Source organism: Pristis pectinata, chromosome 6 (genome assembly GCF_009764475.1).
Source record: "Pristis pectinata isolate sPriPec2 chromosome 6, sPriPec2.1.pri, whole genome shotgun sequence".
Taxonomy (NCBI): Eukaryota; Metazoa; Chordata; class Chondrichthyes; order Rhinopristiformes; family Pristidae; genus Pristis; species Pristis pectinata.
The window spans coordinates 89,785,424-89,808,639 of record NC_067410.1 but is presented as its reverse complement, the minus strand read 5'-3'; the positions used below and the strand labels follow the sequence as shown (position 1 = coordinate 89,808,639).

General features: G+C 41.1%; 1 protein-coding gene across 4 annotated transcripts in view; it reads left to right on the top strand.

The window, feature by feature from the left end:
* The window catches only part of LOC127571620 (protein FAM131A-like), a 51,230-nt gene that overhangs the window by 3,645 nt on the left and 24,369 nt on the right, over positions 1-23,216 (top strand). For 2 of the 4 annotated variants that reach the window (XM_052018174.1, XM_052018172.1), the window contains exon 2: positions 698-837. In XM_052018174.1, coding sequence (XP_051874134.1) covers positions 698-837 — 140 coding nt within the window. Of the gene's footprint in view, positions 1-69; positions 81-497; positions 599-697; positions 838-23,216 lie in introns of those variants that run through there. The other 2 variants (XM_052018175.1, XM_052018173.1) reach the window with 2 other exon arrangements.

Here is a 23,216-nt window from a genome sequence, read left to right as displayed (position 1 = left end):
ATTGGAACCGGTTAGGACAACGGTTACCAACACGGTGGCATCAATAGCTTCAGACTGTGGAGGATAACCGTCTGACCGGGGTTGATTATTAAATATTACGATGTAATTCTAAACATAACGCGCTTGAATGTGTGTGTAGGGACATCTTTGTCGAGATTCCAATTAGATGTTACTTTAAGTACCTAGCTCCTGTACGTTGAGATTGCTTGCTGCGCCCCTTGCTTCCTTTATGCATTGCCTGCGTGGGAGTTGCAAGCAAAATTGCAAATCGATGCGTTTCCTTGGCAACGTGCATTGCCGTGTCCCAGTGTTGTGCTAATCTTCCCTGAATGTCAGCATGCTATTGTGTTTTGGAGAGAGCGAATCAGCAGGGTTGCAGCAGCGACGTGCGCACACAGAGCCGTAGGAGATGCTGCGATATCTGCGCTCGTTCTGGGATACATAAACACTGATTCATGCACGCCTGGTTACTTTACAAGGTATTGCATCGAAAGGAAGACCAATTGATAAAGTTGTATGAAATTTGTATTCCAAAAACTGGAATATGGAACAGCCTCGCTCGGAATTAATCGTGGCGTGTTAAAGTCGCCTCATAGCTGTCAGTTTTACCAAAACAGTTAGTCGTGTATTTTGGCGTGGATAAGCTAGTATTTACCCAATGTGCTGGATGAATGGAGTGTTGCTTTCTCTTTCACAGTGGCAGTCGATACTACCTTACGCGTGGAGTGGAAGGAAGTGAAGTCGGCCGCGGCTCTCTTTCCGCTGGGAAATACTACGACCTCTCTGGTGCGAAGGCTGGCACACCAGACATCAGTAGACAGCCCGGAAACTGCCGAGGTATGGCTCCGTCGCGTTTGGATGTGTGCTTACAGAACCAAAGTATAACTCAAGGCATGACTGCAGAGCAATGGGATAGATTTTAAACTGCTCTTTAATATATCCATGTTTGCACTGTGACAGCAAATATTTAACCTATCGGTAGGAAACTAGGTAAAGTGCTTTGAAATATATGTACCTGAATCTTTGTATTATGTGTCTTTCATTTAAGTAAACGTTCATGTTGATGTGGGATCTAATTATACTAATGTTGGAATGTGCAGATTTGAGTGATCTTGATGCAAATATTTTATTTGAATGGAACTAGAGATTTAGCTTTGTTTTAATGGAATTCTCGGAAGAGTTTTACATTGGGCATATAAAAAGAAACTGGAACAGAGAATACAGGAAGAACAGTAGGCTAAGCAGCATCTGTGAGAGTGAAACGGTCAATGTTTCAGGTTGACCTTTCATTAGAACTGGAATAGTTAGAAATCAAACATACTTGAAGCTGCAGGGAGGGGAGGGGTGAAGAGATGGAAGGTGTGTGATAGAGGGGAGACTGGGACAGACTGAGTGACACAGTGGTGGTGCTGCAGGCTGAGAGAGGATGGTGGAGGCTGGTTACACACAGCTGATCTGTCTGGAGGAGCTATCAGTAGAACAAGATGAATGAAGAGAGAACAGAGCCTGGTATGGAGGCTCCAATGCGCGGCATCCATCATTAAGGACCCTCACCACCCGGGACATGCCCGCTTCACATTACTACCATCAGGGAGGAGGTACAGGAGCCTGAAGACCCACACTCAGTGTTTCAGCAACAGCTTCTTCCCCTCCGCCATCAGATTTCTGAACAGTCCATGAACCCAAGAACACTACCTTGTTATTCCTCTTTTGCACTATTTATTTATTTTTGTAACTTATAGAAATTTTTATGTCTTTATGTCTTTCACTGTACTGCTGCCACAAAACAACAAATTTCATGACATATGTCAGTGACAATAAACCTGATTCTGATTCTGAAAATGTTGGAAGTGTGAGATACAAAACAGCACAGTTGCTCCAGAGGAAAAAGTCTAATAATCAGCAGGTCAAACGGGATCTGTGGAGGGAAAGACTGAGTTAATTTTACAGGTTGATGACTTTTCAGCAGAACTGACCAGTTGTGATACAAAGTGGTAAGATTGATTATCAGAAATTGTTGCCAGAGTCCTGAGGACTGTAATGTGTTTAGTCAGAAGAAATGCTGTTCCTCAAGCCTGCATTGGACTTGTTGGAACTGTGTAAGAGGCAAAAAGGTGGAGAAGTCAGAGAGTGAGGAGGATGGAGAACTAACATTTTCTGGCTTGATCATTCTTGTGCACTGAACAGAGGTGTTCTGCAAAGTGGTCACCAAATCAGCAGTTGGTTTCTCCATTGTAAAGCAAACCATACTGTAAGCACCAAATGCAGGGTAATAAATTGGAAGAAGTTGGAGTGAATCAACTGGAAGGAATGTTTGGGTCTCTGGATGGAAGGAAGGGAAGTGGTAAAAGGGGATAGGGTAGATGGTCAGAGTCTGTTTCCCAGGGTATAGGTTTAAGGTGAGAGGGGAAAAGTTTAAAGAAGATTTACGAGGCAAGTTGTTGCTATTGTATCCGTTGCATGTTCTGAGGTTGTAAGAGTGAATCAGAGAGTTTCGGAATGAAGAGGGGAGGGAAAACAGGGAGTTGCAGAAGGAAGAGGGGAGGGGAAAATAAGTCTGGTGATAGCTTCATACTGAAGCAGGCAGAAATTGTGGAGAATGCTCAGTTGAATGAACATAGAACAGTATAGCACAGGAACAGGCCCTTTGGCCCATGATGTCTGTGGCAATAATGATGCTAATCCAAACTAGTCCCATCTGCCTGCACTTGGTCTACATCCCTTTTTTCCCTGCCTGTTCATGCGCCTGTCTAAATGTCTCTTATACGTTGCTATTGTATCTGTTTCCACCACTTTCCCTGGCAGTGGGTTCCAGGCACCTACCACTCTCTGTGTAAAATAAACACTTGCCTTGTAAATCTTCTTTAAACGTTTCCCGTCTCACCTTAAACCTATGCCTTGGGAAACAGACTCTGACCATCTACCCTATCTATGCCTCTCATAATTTTATATACTTGTATCAGGTCGCCCCTCAGCCTTTGACGCTTCAGAGAAAGCAGTCCAAGTTTGTCCAACCTTTCCTAATAGACTCTAATCTAGGCAACATCTTGGTGAACCCTTTCTACACCTTCTCCAAACCCTCCACATCCTTCCTGTAATGTGGTGACCAGAACTGCACACGATACTCCATATGTGGTCTCACCAATGTTTTATACGGTTGCAACATGACTTCCTGACTTTTATACTCACTGGCTCAACTGATGAAGGCAAGTATGTTGTATGCCTTCTTTACCACCCTATCTACTTGTGTTGCCACTTTCAGGGAGCCGTGGGTATACCCCAAGATCCCTCTGCACATCAGTGCTCCTTAATGCAGAGGTTGGTGAGGTGGAAGTTGAGGACAAGGGGAACTTATCCTTCCTCTGTGTGGGAAGAGAGCACAGTGAGCGGGATCAGAAGTGCAGGAACCAAAACAATTTCAGTTGAGAGTTCTGTCAACTATGGTGAAGGGGAAACCATGGTTAAGGAAAAAGAAGATATCTCCTAAGAACTGGTGTGGAAGATGCCATCAGAACAGAGATGACGGAGCCAGAGAGGCTGGAAGAATGGAATGGAGTCCTTATGGGAAGAGGGTGGGAGGAGATGTAGTCAAGGTAGGTGTTTGTGGACTTGTAATGGATATAGATTGTTATTTACTGAGATTGAAAAAGAGAATTTGAGAAGGGGAACAGAAGAGTCAGAGCTGGACCATGCGGAAGTGAGGGCAGAGTGGAAATTGGCAGCAAAGGTAACACAACCTTTGGTTCATTATGAGAGCAGGAAGCAGTTCAATCGACAGTGTACCAAAAAAGAAGTTTCTCCACTGCCCTAACTCACTCTAACCTAAACCCCACCCCCATGAACTTGTGGCACTCCAGTCAATGAAGAGCAACCCAAATATTGTCACAATGATGTTGTAGCTGTTGCTTGTTGAACTACCTTCTACCTCCCAGAGGCTAAATGCCAGCTCTCTGGCACCTCCTCATACCTCCTTCTGGACTATGGCCCTGCCACTGAGCGTCAGGCCATTGACTCCTAAATAGTCATTGACTTATCTTCTGCTGGAGACCTTCCCTTCATGGCCTCCAGCCTTATGGTTCCCCAAGCATACAGCCTGCTTCTACCTCTTTCCCAAGATTCTCAAGCAGGACTGCCCTGGTACACCCATCGTTTCAGCCTGCTTCTGTCCCACAGAACTTATTTCTTTCTGCCTTCATTCTATTCTTCTTCCCGTTTACATCTGTGAAACCGCTGATGCTTTCCACTATTTTGTCTGTTTCCAATTTCCTGGTCCCAATCAGCTCATTTTCACCAGTCTCTACAATCAATCCCAGATTGGGATGGCCTGAGGGCATTTTGCTTCTTCCTTGGACGGAGTCCAAACAGATCCTCTCTGCCACTTCATCCTTTGCCTGGCTGAACTTGTCTGCACATTGGAGTTAAAATTTATCATTTTAACTTCACTTACTTCCTTCCAGCCAAAGGTGTAGCAATGGGAACCTGCATGGGTCCAAACTATGCCCATTTCTTTCTGGCATAACCTTTGTTTCAGTCCTAGAGACACAAGAGACTGCAGATATGGAATCTGGAGTAACATAAAAATCACTGGAGGAACTGAACAGGTCAGGCAACATCTATGGCGGGAAATAGATAGTCAACATTTCAGGTTGGGACCCTTCTTCTGGACTGGTGTCCAGCAGTCCAGAGGAAGGGTCTCGACCCGAAATGTTGACTGTCCATTTCCCTCCATAGATGCTGCCTGACCTGCTGAATTCCTCCAGCCCTTTTTATGTTGCATTTTTCAGTCCTACTTAGCCTTCCTCCCTCACCTACAGATTAAAAAATATGACATTGTGGCAATCACCGAGTCATGGCTTAAGGAAGGCTGTGAGTGGGAACTAAATGTCCAAGGGTACACAGTGTATAGGAAAGATAGGCAGGTAGGCAGAGGGGGTAGTGTGGCCCTGATGGTTAGTAATGATATAAAATCAATAGAGAGAAGGGACATAGGGTCAGAAGAAGTGGAATCCTTATGGGTGGAGCTAAGAAATAAGTGACCATCCCATCTGGGATTGATTGTAGAGACAGGTGAAAATGAGCTGATTGGGACCAGGGAATTGGAAACAGCTAAGAAATAAGTAAGAAATAATAAACCAATACCAATACCAAAACCAAAAGAAATGGCAAGGGTAAAAGGACAATAATAGCAGTGATATATAGGCCCCCTAACAGCAGCCGGGATGTGGACTATAAGTTACAGCTAGAAATAGAAAGAGCGTGTCAGAGAGACAACGTCAAGATAATTATGGGGAATTTTAACATGAAGGTGGATTGGGAAAGCCAGGAAGGCAGTGGATCTCAGGAGAGTGAGTTTGTGGAGTGTCTACGGGATGGCTTTTTGGAGCAACTTGTTGATGAGCCCACCAGGGGATTGGCTGTTTTGGATTGGGTGCTGTGTAATGAACCGGAGGTGATTAGGGAACTAAAGGTAAAGGAACCATTAGGAACTAGCGATCACAATATGATTGAGTTCAGTTTCAAATTTGAAAAGGAGAAGCTAATATCAGATGCGTCAATATATCAGTGGAACAAAGGAAATTACAGTGGCATGAGAGAGGAACTGGCCCAAATTGATTGGAAGAGTAAGCTAGCTGGAGGGACGGCAGAGCAGAAATGGATGGAATTTCTACAAGAAATAAGGAAAATGCAGGATAGATATACTCCAAGAAAAAAGGTTATGAATGGAAAAATGGCACAAATGTGGATAACAAGAGAAGTGAAGGCTAAAATAAAAGCAAAAGGGAGGCCATACAAGGAAGCAAGAATTAGTGGGAAAACAGAAGACTGGGAAACTTTTTAAAAACCTGCAGAAAGAAACTAAGAAGGTCATTAGGAAAGAAAAGATGAATTATGAAAGGAAGTTGGCAGATAACATTCAGAAAGATATCAAGAGTTTTTTTTAAATATATGAAGAGTAAAAGAGAGACACGGGTTGATATAGGACCAATTGAAGACGGTGTGGGAGAGATTATAATGGATAACAGAGAGATGGCAGAGGAACTAAATGAGTATTTTGCATCGGTCTTCACTGTGGAGGACATCAGCAATATACTGGATAGTCAGGGGTCTCGGGGGATAGAACTGAATTCAGTTAAGATTACTAGAGAGAAGGTGCTCGGGAAGCTAAATGGACTAAAGACAGATAAGTCTCCCGGACCGGATGAGGTGCACCCCCAGGTTCTGAAGGAGGTGGCTTCAGAGATTGCAGAGGCATTGGTGATAATTTTCCAGGAATCAATAGACTCCGGCATGGTTCCGGAGGACTGGAAGGTCGCAAATGTAGTTCCACTGTATAAGAAGGGTGGGAGGCAGCATGAAATTACAGACCTATTAGTCGGACATCGGTGGTGGGAAAGTTATTGGAATTGATCCTCAAGGATGAGGTTATGGAATACCTAGAGGTGCAAGGCAAGATAGGCCCAAGCCAGCATGGTTTCATGAAGGTAAGATCCTGCCTGACCAACCTATTGGAGTTTTTTGAGGAAATCTCAGGTAGGGTGGATAAGGGAGAGGCTGTGGATGTTGTGTCTTTAGACTTTCAAAAGGCCTTCGACAAGGTGCCGCACGAGAGGCTGATTAATAAGATGAGAGCTCATGGAGTTACAGGTAGGATATTGGAATGGGTGGAGCATTGGCTGGTAGGCAGAAAGCAAAGGGTGGGAATAAAAGGATCCTGTTCTGGTTGGCTACCGGTTACTAGTGGTGTTCCTCAGGGGTCAGTGTTTGGGCCACTTCTTTTTACTTTGTACATTAATGATTCGGATGATGGACTAAATGGTTTTGTGGCTAAGTTTGCAGATGACACCAAGATAGGTGGAGGAGTAGGGAGTATTGAAGAAATAGGAAGGTTGCAGAAAGACTTAGATAGTTTAGGAGAATGGGCAAAGAAATGGCAGATGAGATTCAATGTTGAGAAATGTGCCGTTGTGCACTTTGGAAACAGAAATAAACAGGCAGATTATTATCTAGATGAGGAGAAAATTCAAAGTACAGAAGTACAAAGGGACTTGGGGGTACTCATGCAGGATACCCTAAAGGTTAACCACCAGGTCGGATCGGTGGTAAAGAAAGCGAATGCTATGTTGGCATTCATTTTGAGAGGTATAAAGTATAAAAGTAAGGAAGTGTTGATGAGGCTCTATGGGGCACTGGTGAGGCCTCATTTGGATTACTGTGCACAGTTTTGGGCCCCTAATCTTAGGAAGGATGTACTGATGTTGGAGATGGTTCAGAAAAGATTTACGAGGATGATTCCCGGAATGAAAGGCCTTACTTATGATGAGCGTTTGTCGGCTCTTGGACTGTATTCATTGGAGTACAGAAGAATGAGAGGTGACCTCATAGAAACATTTAGAATGTTGAAAGGACTGGACAGAGTAGATGTGGTTAAGCTGTTTTACCTGGTGGGTGAGTCCAGGACTAGAGGGCACAATCTTAGAATTAGAGGGTACCGGTTTAAGACAGAAATGAGGAGAAATTTCTTTAGCCAGAGGGTAGTGAAATTATGGAATCCTTTGCCACGTACAGCTGTGGAGGCCCAATCATTGGGGGCGTTTAAGGAGGAGATTGATAGTTATCTAATTAGTCAAGGTATCAAGGGATAAGGCCGGAAATTGGGGCTAGATAGGAATAGTATTAATTTAGCTCATGGAGCAGACTCGATGGGCCAAATGGGCTACTTCTGCTCCTTTGTCTTGTGATCTTGTGATCTCACCTCTTTTATTTGGTATATTTGTGACTGTATTGGTGATGTTTCCTGTTGTTGTATAGAACTTGTAAGTTTTTTGCCTTTGCTGCCATTTTCTACCCTGCTCTCATGTTCACATGATCAATCTCGAACTCTTTCTTTCCCTTTATTGGCTTCTATCTCTATCTTGTGGACAGTTTAGAGACTAATTTCAAGTTCACAGTCTCCTGCGGTATTTGACAACTCCTCATAACCCAGTTTAAGAACACTTTCTATTCTCCCTAACATATATTATGATGACAATATCTTTCACACCCGTGCTACTGAGACATTTTTAGGAGGCCTCCTCTTTAGCATGATTGACTGGATTCTCATTTGGTTCTTTTCCATTTCCCTCATGTCAGTTTCAATTCCCTCAATCAGAGCAAGGATGGTTTTCCCCATGTCCTAATTTCCATCCACCAACCATATTCAATGGATTATGCTCCACACTTTCCACCATCTTTAATGAGATGCCACCACTAGATACATTTTCTCCTTTCTATTAGCATTCTCAGGACCATTCATTCTGTAACTCCTTGGTTCCCTTCTTACCCATGTTCACTTGCAACCACAGGAGGCGCAACATCTGCTATAGAACATAGAATATAGAACAGTACAGTGCAGGAACAGGCCCTATGGCCCACCATGTCTGCACCAATCATGATGCCAATCTAAACTAATCCCATCTGCCCGCACTTGGTCCATATACCTCTGTTCCCTGCCTGCTCATTTGTCTGTCTAAATGCCTCTTAAAAGGCACTATCATCTGGTTCTACCACCTCTCCTGGCAGCATCTTCCAGACACTTGCCACCCTCTGTGTAAATAAAAGTTGCTTTGCACATCTCCTTTAATCTTTCCCCCTCTCACCTTAAAGCTTTTATACAGCTGCGACTTCCTGACTTTTATACTTAGTGCCTGGAATGATAAAGGCAAGCAGGCCGTATACTTTCTTTACCAACCTATCTTTTCCAGTCAGATGGGCTGTGATTACCAAGCCTCTACCTCTCTTATTCAGCCAGCACTACCACCACATGCATCATTCAGTCCCTCAGTCTACACCCTAACACAAGCTTTCCCTGTTTGCTCTCTCTACTCCTCTTTACACACTCAACCCTCACCTTCTCTGGAACGTAAAACATGCACGTTTCCTAACTTTTCCAAGATCTGATGGAAAGTCATCAAACTGAAACATTAATTGTGCTTCTGTGTCTGCAGATGTTGTCTGACCTGCAGGGTATTTTCAGCATATTCTGTCCTGTATTTAAGCTTAGTTAACAGGCCTGAATTAAATGAATCGAACTTTTACCTTCTATGGTGTAAGATATGCATGTGGCTTCAAAAGTATAATATAGGTTGAACAAGAGCACTCCTGATGTAATTAATTGTTAAGAGAATGGTTGAATAAATTGAGATATTTGAGTGTGGGTTTAATGTAATGCAATAGTGCACGATAGAACTGTCATAACAGGTTTGCTGCTGCTAATAACTGTAATGCTGTTTTACTATTTATTTCAGAGGGAAACTCTGCATTTCATTCTTTCCAAATGTATTTGTTGTAGTCTTTAGTTGTATGGAGGATAAGCATTTCTGTAGGTATTGAAAAAAGAAAAGCTGACACAGTAAGTGTTGGTTCTATCAAGTTATGAATGGAAAACTAGGAGATGGCAGATGAATTAAACAGGTATTTTGCATGAGGCTTCATTATTTGCAGATACAAGTACATTCCCGAAACGAGCTGTGAATTAAATTTGAAAGGGAGGAAGGAAATCAGGACTATTACAGTCATGAGGGAAGTAGTACTGAATGAACTCATGGAGCTGAGGTTTCACAGGTCCCTGGGCCCTAATTGACTTCATTCCAAGCTTTTAAAGAAAATGGCTACTTAAAAAGTTGATTCTTTGGCCAAAATTCCCTAGATTTGGGGTAGGTTCCACTAAATTGAAAATTGGCAAATTTATTCCTTTATCTAAAAATGGAGGCAGACGGAAGGCAGTAAACAACAGACCAGTGAACATTTCTCAGATCTTAAACAGGGCACTTAGGAAAATTCAGAGTAAACAGGCAAAATTGATATGGCATTGTGAAAGAGAAATCATGTTTGACCAACTTATTGGAGTTCTTGGAAGTAATATGTGCTGTGAATAAAAGAGAATCAATGGACACACTGAAATTTCCAGAAATAATTTGATAAAGTGCTATATCAAAAGTTATTGTGGGAAATAGAATTCATGGTGTAGAGGCCTGGATGAAAGATGGACTAGCTAAGAGGAAGTGGAGAGCAGGCATAAATTGGTCTTTTTTCTGGTTGGTATGACGTAATGAGTTGTGGGCCACAGGTATCAGTATTGGGTCCTCAACTTTTTATAATTTATATTAATAATTTGGATGTAGGCACCAAAGGTATGTTTGCTAAATTTACTGATGACACAAAGACAGGTTGTAAAGTAAGTTGTGAAGGAGATATAAGAAGGCTACAAAGGAATATAGGTAGGTTAAGTGAGAGGGCAAAGGTCTGGCAAATGGAGTACAATGTTGGAAAATCTGAATTGTCTCTTTCAGCAAAAAAGTTATAAAAATACATGTTATAAATGATGAAAGATTGCAGAATTTTGACAGAGGGATCTGAGTGGCTTAGTGCATGAGTTGATAAAGGATAGTATGCAGGTACAGTACAAGTTATTAGGAAAGCTAACAAAACATCACTGTTTATTGTGACAGGAATAGAATACAAAAGTAACAAAGTTACGCTTCAGTTAAGGACATTAGTGAGACCACATCTGGAGTACTGTGTCCAGTGCTGGTCTCCTTATTTAAGGAAGGATGTTAATGCATTGGAAGCATTTCACAGAAGGTTTACAGGTCTGATCCCTGGAGTGGGTGGGTTATCTTACTTGGAAAGTTTGGACAGGCTAGGATTGTAATCGCTAGAGGGGGCTTTATTGAAACATACAAGATCCCTTGAGGTCCTGATAGGATGAAAAGAGGATGTTTTCTTAAACTAGGGGATTCTGTTTTAAAATAAGGGATTGCCTATTTAAGACGGTGATGAAATGTAACTTTCCCTCCCAGTGAGCTGTGAATCATTGAAACTCTCTTCCTCAAAGGGCAGGAGAAGCAGAATCTATGAATAATTTAAAGACAGAGGTAGATAGATACTGGATAATCAAAGGAGTGAAGGGGGGGCTACGAGGGGCTGAGTGGTCTACTCCTACTCTCAATTCATATGTTTGTAGGGATATGAGTGTTCTGCATTAACTTCAGGTGTACAAACCTGTAAATACATGCTTATGCATTCAATACTGATATATTGATATAACTAACTTAAAACTGCTCCAATAATTTCCTACTGACAGGTTATTTTAGGACTTATTCTTATAAAGTGCCTAAACTCTATTTTCATCAGGCAAAAGTGGATTTGGCCTTATTTTAATTATGTGGGTTCCAAACATGGCCTTGGAACCTCATTTAACACTTCCACTATCTAAAAATGTTTTGTTACTGTGCTAAGTAACTCTTTTTAAATAGTTTATATTTAGATGCTTGGTATTTGACTATAATTTTGTTTAGCAAGTTTAAAAAATTTTTTTGGTAATGCACTCAATTAAAAATATTTTATATTCTATTTCAATGTAATTGTTAACCTGTATAAAATGACTTTTTTCTGTATTACACTCCCTACATTTCTTAAAATTCCATCACTGTATTGATCAAGTAACCTGAAAGGGGAAATCATTCTCATTGGAGGCCTTTGTTTTTATTCTAAAATATCATAACGATTGAACAAAAATTTCAGGAGCAGCTCAATTAATGGTACTGGCTTAATACCGATGATATCTTGCATAGTAAATTGCTAAAAGTGGGAGTTGAACATGACACTGCATCCCTTATGGAGCATCTGGGATCTAAGTGATTAAGGCAAGCACTTGTGTATCTCATTAACCAATCAAATTGAATGATTGTGCCTCTAGTAGCACAGGTCTGAACAAGGAAGTCTAAGCTAAGAAGGTGAACTCAGTTATCAACTTGGGTTTAGGAAGAGAATTGAATGGAAAGAATATATGAAAGGTAATTTTTTAAAATTAAAAAATAAACTCTTGGCACTATTAAAATTTGAAAGGCTGAGACCCTACACTGCATCATGACCAAAGAGGCTGAATGGTAAAATTATGTAATTAGCCTCAAAATTATTTCTTGTGATGAATTCACTTCATCTTTATTGTGCAAGTGCAGAAACTTATATTATTCAGTGTATTTGAAAATGTATTTAGGAGCTCGATGATGCCTTTGTGAGGTAGGTGACTAGGTGATGCATCTTGAGCAAAAGTTTCAGTGGTTCCATTTAATCAGCTTCGGTCTGCGCCTGTATTTGCTGTAGTATTTGAACATGAAAAAAGTAGTTAGACTTACCACCATTTTGACAAGAATTTTTTGGGCCAATTTGTTCTGCCTGTAAAATCAAGAAATATTGTGTATACCAGCCTTTCTGGTGGCTTTTATTCAAGCAATATTGCCAATTTAATTGTTGACTTGATAACCAGGGGATGCTTGGAAACACTGCACATTTTATCTTAATGTTGAAGGTATTAACACAGCAGAATAAATATTGGATTTGTAAATGATCTTAGGGCTCAGTGTAGTATGTTTTTTCTGTTGAGTGAACTGCATAATATCAATAGAATTGTATGTAATCACCATATAGACTTTGGATTGCTGGAGTAATTATTTGCCTGTTATACAACAAGCCCAATTTTCATTTCTATTGTAGTTCAATAATGGGCAAGCAATCTGCTTCGTCAACCTGTCTTGCCGAGCATTGAAGGTGGAAGTGATCCTGTTTGTTTTACCCAACTCTTCTAATGAAAAACTTGTTTTTCTTCTATTTACTGTAAAAAAAATCAGAATATAAATTGCATTGATGTCTTCTCCTTTTTGGGGACTTTAGTTTTAGGGAACACCTTTCTTAAAGCTGAATAAGACTAAATACATTTAGCATATCCCCTTTAATCTTTGGGCTATTAATGAAAAAAAAATGGAATTTGAAACCCCATTTATTTCATTTAATCATGTATTCTATATTGTGCCTTAGAGTTTCATTTCTTCAGGTAAACTTAAGTAAAATATAAACTAACATAATGAAGACATCAACAAGTGTTTCTGGAAAAAAAAATGTTGAAATCTGCCAAGCCCAATTTTATTAGATGAACACCCTGGTGCAACTAGTATAAATTGCACCCCCGCAGCCTCTCTTTTCAGCTCTTTCCCAAAATATTGGGAAAGTAGATTTGTACACCACTCTTGTTACAGCAGTTAAGCTGAGTGAAAGGTTTTATTTGGTTGCATTGATCTGTTTGAATTTTGGTATTCATTCTTGTGGTTGACAGATTTTAAACAATGTAGATTGATGGAAAAGAGAAAATATCAACTTCTAAGATTAGCACAGAGCACCTTAGAAATTATAAAGCTCAAAGACAACTAGAAAGAAGATAATACAATGTTTCATAATTGAATTTTAATGTTTTATTAGTGCTTTTCTTATGGTTGTAGAACCTTGCAGTATGTGAGCTGATAATAGCTTAAAATTATTCATGCTGTAGAGAATTCCTGGGGGATGCCAGCACTATAAGGGTTAAAGAAGGGTGAAAATCTCATAAGAACTCAACTGTTCACAATGCACAGTTGCAATATATCACAGTAAATCATGGAAGCTACCTAAGATGGTAATTAACTTCCTTGAGTCACATGGCTCCAGTGTAGTATTTCATGAGATTTAAAAACATAATGAAAGCCTAGGGGATTCAACAGCAGTGTGCAGAAAAGATCCTTTGGGACTAATGGCACTGAACATTGCAGATGAACCACTGAATAAACAAGCAATGAATGTGCTTAAGTAACAGTGGAGTGCGTAAATAATCATCTATAGATTGTTGTAATTTCCTTATTTATTACCACTGTGAAATACAGATGCATTAGAATCTAATTGCCTCATAACCAGAGCAACTTTAGAAAGAATTGCATGCTTTTCTTTTGGGCCTTTTTGATGGAAATACTACAATTTAAAGTAATGAATGCACCAAAAAAGCATATTTTAAATCTGCTTTTATTTTAAAAGTACTTAATTTTTACTCCAACGCAATACATTCTCAAAAAGTTACTGGGATTGCAGTTGGATGATGATAATGAAGAAAATGCAAGTAAAAGAGATAAGGTTATCACAACATCCAGTCAGCTAAGTTTTTTTTTGTTAATGAAACGCTTTCCTTCTCTGGAGACGCTGACTCTTGCTGGATAATCATTTTTTATGGGTGCTGACATCTTGCATGAATGTGTGAATCTAGATCCTGAATATCAACATACTGTTTGATCATAATCCTACCGCTGATGGCTTCACTTCACCTTATACCTAACTGGTGGGTCCTTCAGTAGTCCCTTAATACTACATTTTTGTAGATCTTTCTTTTCACTTGGTTGGCCCTGGACCCGTGTTCAATTTTGCATTTTCTGAAGTTGTCCCAGCTATAACTATATAATTATATTGTCTGATTTCACATTGAGCAGTATATTTACCCACTGCTTCTATCGTTAGTGGACGACATTACATGCAGCATAGAAGAAATATTTTCTACAAGAACTGTTCTGCCATTTGTGGAATAACCACTGGGGGGCCTCTTAAACAAGTAGCACCATAACCATATGTGCTACTGCAATAAAAAACCTATGCCAACTCGTGTTCTGCTACAGGATTAGATTTAAAACCATTGCTTTTTAAATAATGATCTTACTCTCCCAGTCAGTTTTGTGCATCAAAGTGAAAGCCAAAGCTAATTTGTTGAAGCCATCCAGTACTTGATATGTTTCTTGTGATGTTGGTGTAATCACAGGGAGAATTGCTACATCATTTCTTGTTACTATGGAAATACTACATTATAACTGCAAGACCTTTGCAGTGAAGGAGGTAACATGTTATAAAATGGTTTGGATGCAATTGAATGAAAAAGTAATATCTTATTTGGTGGAATTTTCCCTCTTTTATGTGTCTTTTCCTATCTTAACAAATTGAAATTTGTCATATGATAAGTTGCCCGTTCTCACTGATATACTCAGCAGGTAATTGGACCAGTTATTTGCTTGGAATTGAATTTCAGAATGCTGTGGTTTTGTACAATTGAAGTGAAATATAAAACCTGATTTAGGATTCAGATTCAAAATTTTAAAATGTGGTGTTATTTTATAATCCAGTTTTGCTTAATTATTGGTCACTTCCATGCAGACATTTACTATTCCTCTCAATTCTCACCTCTTGAAGATACCGAATATTGCTTCCCCTTCTGAAGGGATTAGTATTATGTGCCGCTGTTGTATCTTGAATATATTAGCACTGAATTTCAGAGATACTGATTTTGAGCCATTCATATTCTCTCTTGCAGGAGATGCTTCTTGTTAGCATGAAAAATCAGGGATGACATTATAATGCTGCTAAAAAGCTGGAGGTAGACACCATTGATGATTGTGTGGATATCTGATTGTAAGTGCATTTTGGGTTCAAATACGATGCCAAATTTGTAAACCATCTGGCTTGCCCTCGGGACAAGGGCCAGGGAGTTGAATTTGTAGTGGGGATTGGATGTAATGGCCTGGGTCTTTCCATTGTTTAGTAGTTGGAAATCTCTACTTGTGCATTACTGGATACTGGACATCAATTTGATAAGTTATGGATGGTGGTGAGGTGGAATGGAGTGTGGAGGTTCTGCTTACAGATGAAATTGCCAAAGGACAGCATGTAGAAGAGAAGTAGGAAGAAGCTAACATAAATGCTCGTGGGGCATCAGAGTTACTGTAATCTGTGTAGGCTGGCTATTTTGGTTCTAATACTTTATAGCCTATATTATTGTTAAACATAAGAAAAAGGAACAGGAGTAAAACATATGTCTCCCAGAGCCTGCTTAGCCTTTCAGTAAGATCACCACTGATCTGATTATATCCTCAGCTCCACTTATAATCCTTAACTCCCCTACAGATCTGTCTGTCTTTCTTGCCCACAATGGCGTTGTCACCACTGCTCTCTGGGCCAGTGTTTCAAAGATTTGTGGCCCTCTGAGACAGGAACTTCTGAGATGAGAACTTCCTCCCCATCTTCATTTTACATAGGGGATGCACTGATTCTTAAACCACAACCTGGATCTAGATTTCCCCACATTGCCTCTGGCAAAATTTTGCTGCTGGCTTGACCTATCTACAGATGTTTTGCACATTCCTCGTGCAATGAGCCTGCAAATTGTAAACCAAATAAATGATCTGTGAAACGTTGATTACAAAACACGTTCCCTTAAAGTGGAGTTCAAAATCAACATTTGGTGTGGAGACAAGCGAAGAATATTGGACTTGCTTGAATGTTATTGAAGAAAGGCCTCTTCTTTGGTCCAATTAAAATGCACTTCATTAACTTCCCCTGATTCCACACTCTGAGCAGATTGGTACTGGAAGGCAGAGCAAGGTGCAGTTATGGCAAATGTGCTCAACTCACGGCCCAGTCAATTTTTGTGCATTTTGTCAAGACTGCAGCAGCTGGAAACCTGAACTCTACAGTAATGAATATAAAAATGTTTGAAAAAGGTTGATTTATCCTTTGAACTTATCCCTTCCACAAAACAATGCACAATTTGTATTAACTGCCCCATTCATGTAATCTGAAAAGTAATGTAAACATTATTTTCTTCTTTTAACAAAAATCTTGTGCGTGTGTGTTGACTTGGTTCTTAATCTAGCAACACTCGAAATTACATCTGTCTTTACAATCTAGAAAATTCAGTTTTGACTGGTTGGCATTCCACAAGAGAAACATCCAGGGTTTCAACATAATAGACAGATGGAATACTTCCTCAGCTAATACTCTATTTAGCTGTGTAATCTTCAATCTTGATCCAAGCCAGATGTTCATCTATTTCCCTTTCAAAGTAGTTAATTACCATATAATTAACTGCTTTTGATAAACTTCACTATTCAATATTTCATATAAAAAAAAGCCAGGATTGCTTATTTTGTCTTTATATCGACTAGGTCTGTGATAACTATAAATTGGATGTATACACACTCTATCATGCCTGTTTGTAAAACTTTTAATAGATCAACAGTTTCTTAAGCAAACAGTTTCAGCTTTTAGAGCTTTTCTTCATAGTTTAGTTATTCTTATCACATTTCTCTGAACCCTCTATAGTGCACCAATATTCTTTTGAAGGCAAGATGCCAAAATTATGATGAAAGTGGTACAAATGCGGTGTATTAATTCTTCTATTGTTTTTAGTCATATTTCTCATTGTTGTTTTGTGTGCTTCTTTGACAAGGCCAGCATTTTTTTTGACGCTCTTCCTTGCCCTGAAAAGGTAGTGATGTGCATTTTGCGGGGGGGGGGGGGGGAGAGGAGAGGAGAGGAGAGGTGGGGAGGGAGGATTTTCTTACTGCAGAGCTTTGTCGATATTTGATACAACTCAATGAATTGTTGTCTTGCAGAAGACAGTTAAGAATGAACCATAACGGAATTGGGTAGGGGCAAGGCTAGTGAGGACCAGATTATTCACTACTAAAGTATATTATTTAATCTCTAGATTTTTTAATGTTAATCCTGCAGTTTCATGGTTAATGTTACTGATACTATACTAGTTTTCTTTTTGTTGTTGCAGGTTTCTTGAATTCAGATTCTCCAACTGCTGTATTAGGATCAAAAGTCACATCTCTGCTTTATAAGCTCTTGGTGTTCCCTCAAATTATAATGGAAGTTTTAAACATGCTGTCCAGTTATTTATTAATCTAATAGAATATTTATAAGGCACATTTAATGCTGTTATGATTTAGTAACATAGTGTGAGGGATTTTTAGGAGGCATTGGGGGTGAGATCAGCTCATAGGTTGCATTGACATTTGCTTCCTGGTACATAGAGAATTTTTTAGCATGTAGCATTTGGTTTCCCTTTGTTCTAATATTTGCATAAAACCTTAGATTATGTGCAATTAGAGTGAATGGTTGATACTGGCATTCAAAACTACCTCACGCTCTTGCTTCACAATTGAACACTGACGCAAAATAGGAGAAAAAGATATAAATTTTGTATATAGATTTATACGCTGCTAAGTGTTACACCTGCCTCTACACCTCCTCTGTCACCACCATTCAGGGCGCTAAACAGCCCTTTCAGGTGAGGCAGTCCTTCACTTGTGTCATCAGTGTCATTTATAGCATTCAGTGCTCCTGGTGCGGCCTCCTCCACATTGGCGAGACCCAATGCAGATTTGGGATTGCTTCGTCGAGCACCTTCACTCCATCCACCATATCAGCCAGGATCTTCTGGTGGCCAGCCATTTTAATTCCACTTTCCATTCCCACACTGACATATCTGTCCATGGCCTCCTCTACTGCTAAGTTGAGGCTAGACACAGATCAGAGGAACAGCACCTCATATTCCACCTTGCTAGTTTCCGCCCTTAATGTATCAATGTCGATTTCTCTAATTTCCGGTAACTACTTCCCCCCTTTCCCAACCGGCCCCATCACCCCTTCTTTTTTCCCCTCCCCTGCCCTCTCAATCTGCTCATCACCCACACATTCCTTCCTCTGGTTCTCCTCCTCACCTCCTTCCCTTTATCCCATGGTCCACTGTCCTCTCCTATCAGATTCCATCTTCTTCAGTCCTTTTTCACTATCACCTATCACCTCCCAGCTTCTTGCATCATTTCCACTCTCTCCCTTCCTCACCTGCCTATCACCCCCTCAATGGATCCACCAATCACCTGCCAGCTCTTGCTCCACCCCATCCCCCCACCCCCCCACCTAACTTTTTATACTGGCTATGTCCCCTCTTTCTTTCCAGTCCTGATGAAGGGTTTCAACCCAAAACATCGACTGTCCATTTCCCTCCATAGATGCTGCCTGACCCACTGAGTTCCTCTAGCATTTTGTGTGTGTTGCTCTAGATTTCCAGCATCTGCAATCTCTCTTGTGTCTCCATAAATTTTATATTTCATCACGTGTTACATATCCAGTCTAAAGTCCTCTTGCTTAATTTATTCAAATCTCTTCCTACACAATAATCCTGATTTTTAACTCTGGAGAGCAGTTCTGTGGTGAGAGCCAACGCCCTTTTACCTGCATCTATTAGGAAAGCATTGTCTGTCCTGTGGGTATCGGGCCAATGCAGAAGCAAGAGACAGAAACAAGATTGATACTTAAGGGACAGCCGCCAGCATTCAGCAAGTTGCTGGGCAGGTATTTGCAGGATTTCTGATTAGGTGAGGGAGGAAAAGGATTGGGAAAGGAAAGACTTAAACTTCTTTTTGGGGCCTGGATGACCACTTCTCTAGAAGGTCCCACATAGAAAGTTAAGTGTACACAAAAAATATTTTTTTTTCTTGTGGCTTGCTCGAGCCTTGATTCTTGCTGCCAATTTGGCCTGGTGGGAATGTTGTAACAGCTCCCTTGTGCATCCCACTGATTAAAATCACTGGTATCATTGGAACATGATCTGCATAATTAAAGAACAATCCACTTGCCTTGGGCAGGTGTTCTTCCCACATGTTCAGATTGGAATCTGAAATTTTCCCCTGATGTTGTCTTGCCAGTATTTTCTTTTTTTTTAAATAAAATTCTTTATTTAAAGTAATTTAACCAGCAGGATACTTGAAACTGCCCAGGTAGGACCTCTTAGTCACTTGCTTTATACAGAGACTTGTTCATTTGTGATCACTTGCTTTCTGTTGCCTGATTGGCATAAATTCAGTTCATAGATATGAGATTGAATTTCTCCTGCTTGTCTTTTAGAAGAGCAATGACCTCCCTGGGAAAACTGCCTATTCCTTGTTGGTGCCATTTTTCTAGAACTTCTCAGCTTTTCTGCTGAATTTGAGCCATCTGAGAAGGAGACCTCATGCATAACGTCATCTGCAAATAACTCATTTCAGGAGTTGCCTTTTAATGCCTGTGAGGATTTGTAAAATAAAAATCCTTTATGCTAGAAACATGTAGGAGGTCTGTTATCATTTATAGAAAAAGAGATAGGTTGTCATACATTGTGGGCACTGTAGATCCTGTGTCTCTAGGGGAACATCCTTGTTGAAAATTTTAAATGTGACCTTTTATTTAAAGGTTTTGATTTTGTGAAATACTTTTTATTGGAATCCATAAAGGAATTATTGGAAAGATCCTAAAAGACTTGAATTTCCACCACAGCACCATGTTGTAAATAGATTAACTGCTTTGAATTATCATAATAATCTTATTCCCTATTCTTCCCAATGGGACCACATTGGTACATTCTAAGGCAATGTTCCTCAAATACAACTTTAGTATCTGCAGTAAAATTTTAAATCTGCACTTCTTTACCTTAATAAAATATTAATATCAACATGTATGCAATCTATATTGCTCCAATAAAGAGGAATAAATCCAGTAACTAAGACCAGCCAGTTTAATCACCATAGTGGGAAAAGTTCTGGAAACAATCATGCACAGAATGAGCAGCCACTTGGTTTTATTCAGATTGAATAGATATAATTAGCATGGATTTGTTAGAGGCAAATTGTGTTTAACAGACCTGATGGTGTTACTTGATAAAGCAACAGAGAGGGTCAATGAGGGAAATGTCACTGATGTGATGTATATGGACTTAGAACCATAGAACCATACAGCACAAAACAGGCCCTTTGGCCCACCATGTTGTGCCGTCCATTAAACCACCCTCACACTATCTAACCCTTTCCTCCCGCATATCCCTCTATCTCACATTCCTCCATGTGCCTATCCAACAGACTCTTGAACCTGTCCAATGTATCTGCCTCCACCATCACCCCAGGTAGTGCATTCCATGCACCAACCACTCTCTGGGTGAAAAACCTCCCCCTGACATCTCCCCTGAACCTCCCACCCATAACCTTAAAGCCATGCCCTCTCGTCTTGAGCATTGGTGCCCTGGGAAGGAGGTGCTGGCTGTCTATCTATTCCTTTCAATATTTTATATACCTCTATCATGTCTCCCCTCATCCTCCTCCTTTCCAGTGAATAAAGCCCTAGCACCTTAAGCCTGTGCTCATATTCCATACGCTCTAATCCAGGCAGCATCCTGGTAAATCTCCTCTGCACCCTCTCCAACGCCTCCACATCCTTCCTATAATGCAGCGACCAAAACTGAACACAGTACTCTAAGTGTGGTCTAACTAGAGTTTTGTAAAGCTGCATCATCACTTCGCGGCTCTTAAACTCAATCCCACGACTTATGAAAGCTAACATCCCATAGGCCTTCTTAACTGCTCTATCCACCTGTGAGGCAACTTTCAGTGAACTGTGAATATGAACCCCCAGATCCCTCTGCTCCTCTACACTGCCAAGTACCTTGCCATTTACCCTGTACTCTGCCCTGGAGTTTGTCCTTCCAAAGTGTACCACCTCACACTTCTCCGGATTGAACTCCATCTGCCACTTGTCAGCCCAGCTCTGCATCCTATCAATATCCCTCTGTAAGTTCCGACAGCCCTCCACACTATCCACAACACCGCCGATCTTAGTGTCGTCCGCAAACTTACTAACCCAGCCTTCCACCCCCTCATCTAAGTCATCTATAAATATCACAAAAAGTAGAGGTCCCAGAACCGATCCCTGCGGGACACCACTAGTCACTGCCTTCCAATCCGAGGGCACTCCTTCCACCACAACCCCCTGCTTTCTACAGGCAAGCCAATTCTTAATCCACACAGCCAAGCTTCCTTGGATCCCTTGGCCTCTGACCTTCTGAAGAAGCCTACCATGAGCTACCTTATCAAACGCCTTACTAAAATCCATATAGACCACATCCACCGCACTACCCTCATCAATCTTCCTCGTCACCTCCTCAAAGAACTCTATCAGGCTTGTGAGGCAAGATCTTCCCTTCACAAAGCCATGCTGGCTGTCCCTAATCAGTCCATTATTCTCCAGGTGTTCATAGATCCTATCCCTTAGAATCCTTTCTAACAGTTTACCCACCACAGATGTAAAGCTCACCGGTCTGTAATTTCCTGGACTATCCCTACTACCTTTTTTGAACAAGGGGGCAACATTTGCCACCCTCCAATCCTCTGGCACCATCCCCGTGGACAACGAGGACTCAAAGATCCTTACCAGCGGTTCAGCAATCTCCTCCCTCGCCTCTCGAAGCAGCCTAGGGAAAATCCCGTCAGACCCCGGAGATTTATCCGTCTTGATATTATTTAACAACTTCAACACATCCTCTCTCTTGATATCTACAACCTCGAGAACATTACCCTTACCGGCACTCCCTTCCGCATCATCAAGACCCCCCTCCTTGGTGAATACCGAAGAGAAGTATTCATTGAGAACTTCTCTCACTTCCGCCGCCTCCAGGCACATTCTCCCACCATGGTCTTTAATCGGACCTACCTTTACCCTAGCCATCCTCCTACCCTTCACGTAGGTGAAAAAGGCCTTGGGATTTTCCTTAACCTTACTAGCCAACGCCTTTTCATGTCCCCTTCTAGCTCTCCTCAGCCCTTTCTTAAGTTCCTTCCTCGCTACTCTATATTCCTCACGGGCCCTGTCTGAACTTTGCTGCTTATACCTTATGTATGCTACCTTCTTCTCCCTAACAAGTCGTTCCACCTCTCTCGTCACCCACGGCTCCTTCACCCTGCCATTCCTTCTCTGCCTCACCGGGACATATTTATCCCTAACATCCTGCATAAGATCCCTGAACATCAACCACATCTCCATGGTACATTTCCCTTCAAAAAGGACATCCCACTTTACACTCCCAAGTTCTCTCCTTATAGCCTCATAGTTTGCCCTTCCCCAATTAAATATCTTCTTGTCCTCTCTGCACCTGTCCCTGTCCATGACAGTTTTAAAGGTTATGGAGCAATGGTCACTGTCCCCCAAATGCTCACCTGCCAATAGATCCTTCACCTGTCCCGGTTCATTTCCTAAAACTAGATCTAACATGGCATTCCCTCTAGTTGGCCTGTCGACATACTGCGTCAGGAATCCCTCCTGGACACATTTAACAAATTTCGTCTCATCTAAACCTTTGGCACTAAGCAGGTTCCAGTCTATATTTGGGAAGTTGAAGTCTCCCATTATAACAACCCTGTTATTTTTGCTTCTCTCCAAACACTGCCTGCCAATCTGCTCCTCTCTATCTCTACTGCTACCGGGGGGCCTATAGAGTACTCCTAGTAGAGTAACTGCTCCTTTCTTGTTCCTTACTTCCACCCATACGGACTCTAGAGATGATCCTTCTACAACATCCATCCTTTCCACAGCTGTAACAGTGTCCCTGACCAGTATCGCCTCCCCTCCTCCTCTTCTCCCCCCCCCCCTTCCCTATCCCTCTTAAAACACCAAAAACCAGGAATATTCAATGTCCACTCCTGCCCTGACGTCAGCCACGTCTCAGTAATAGCCACAATATCATA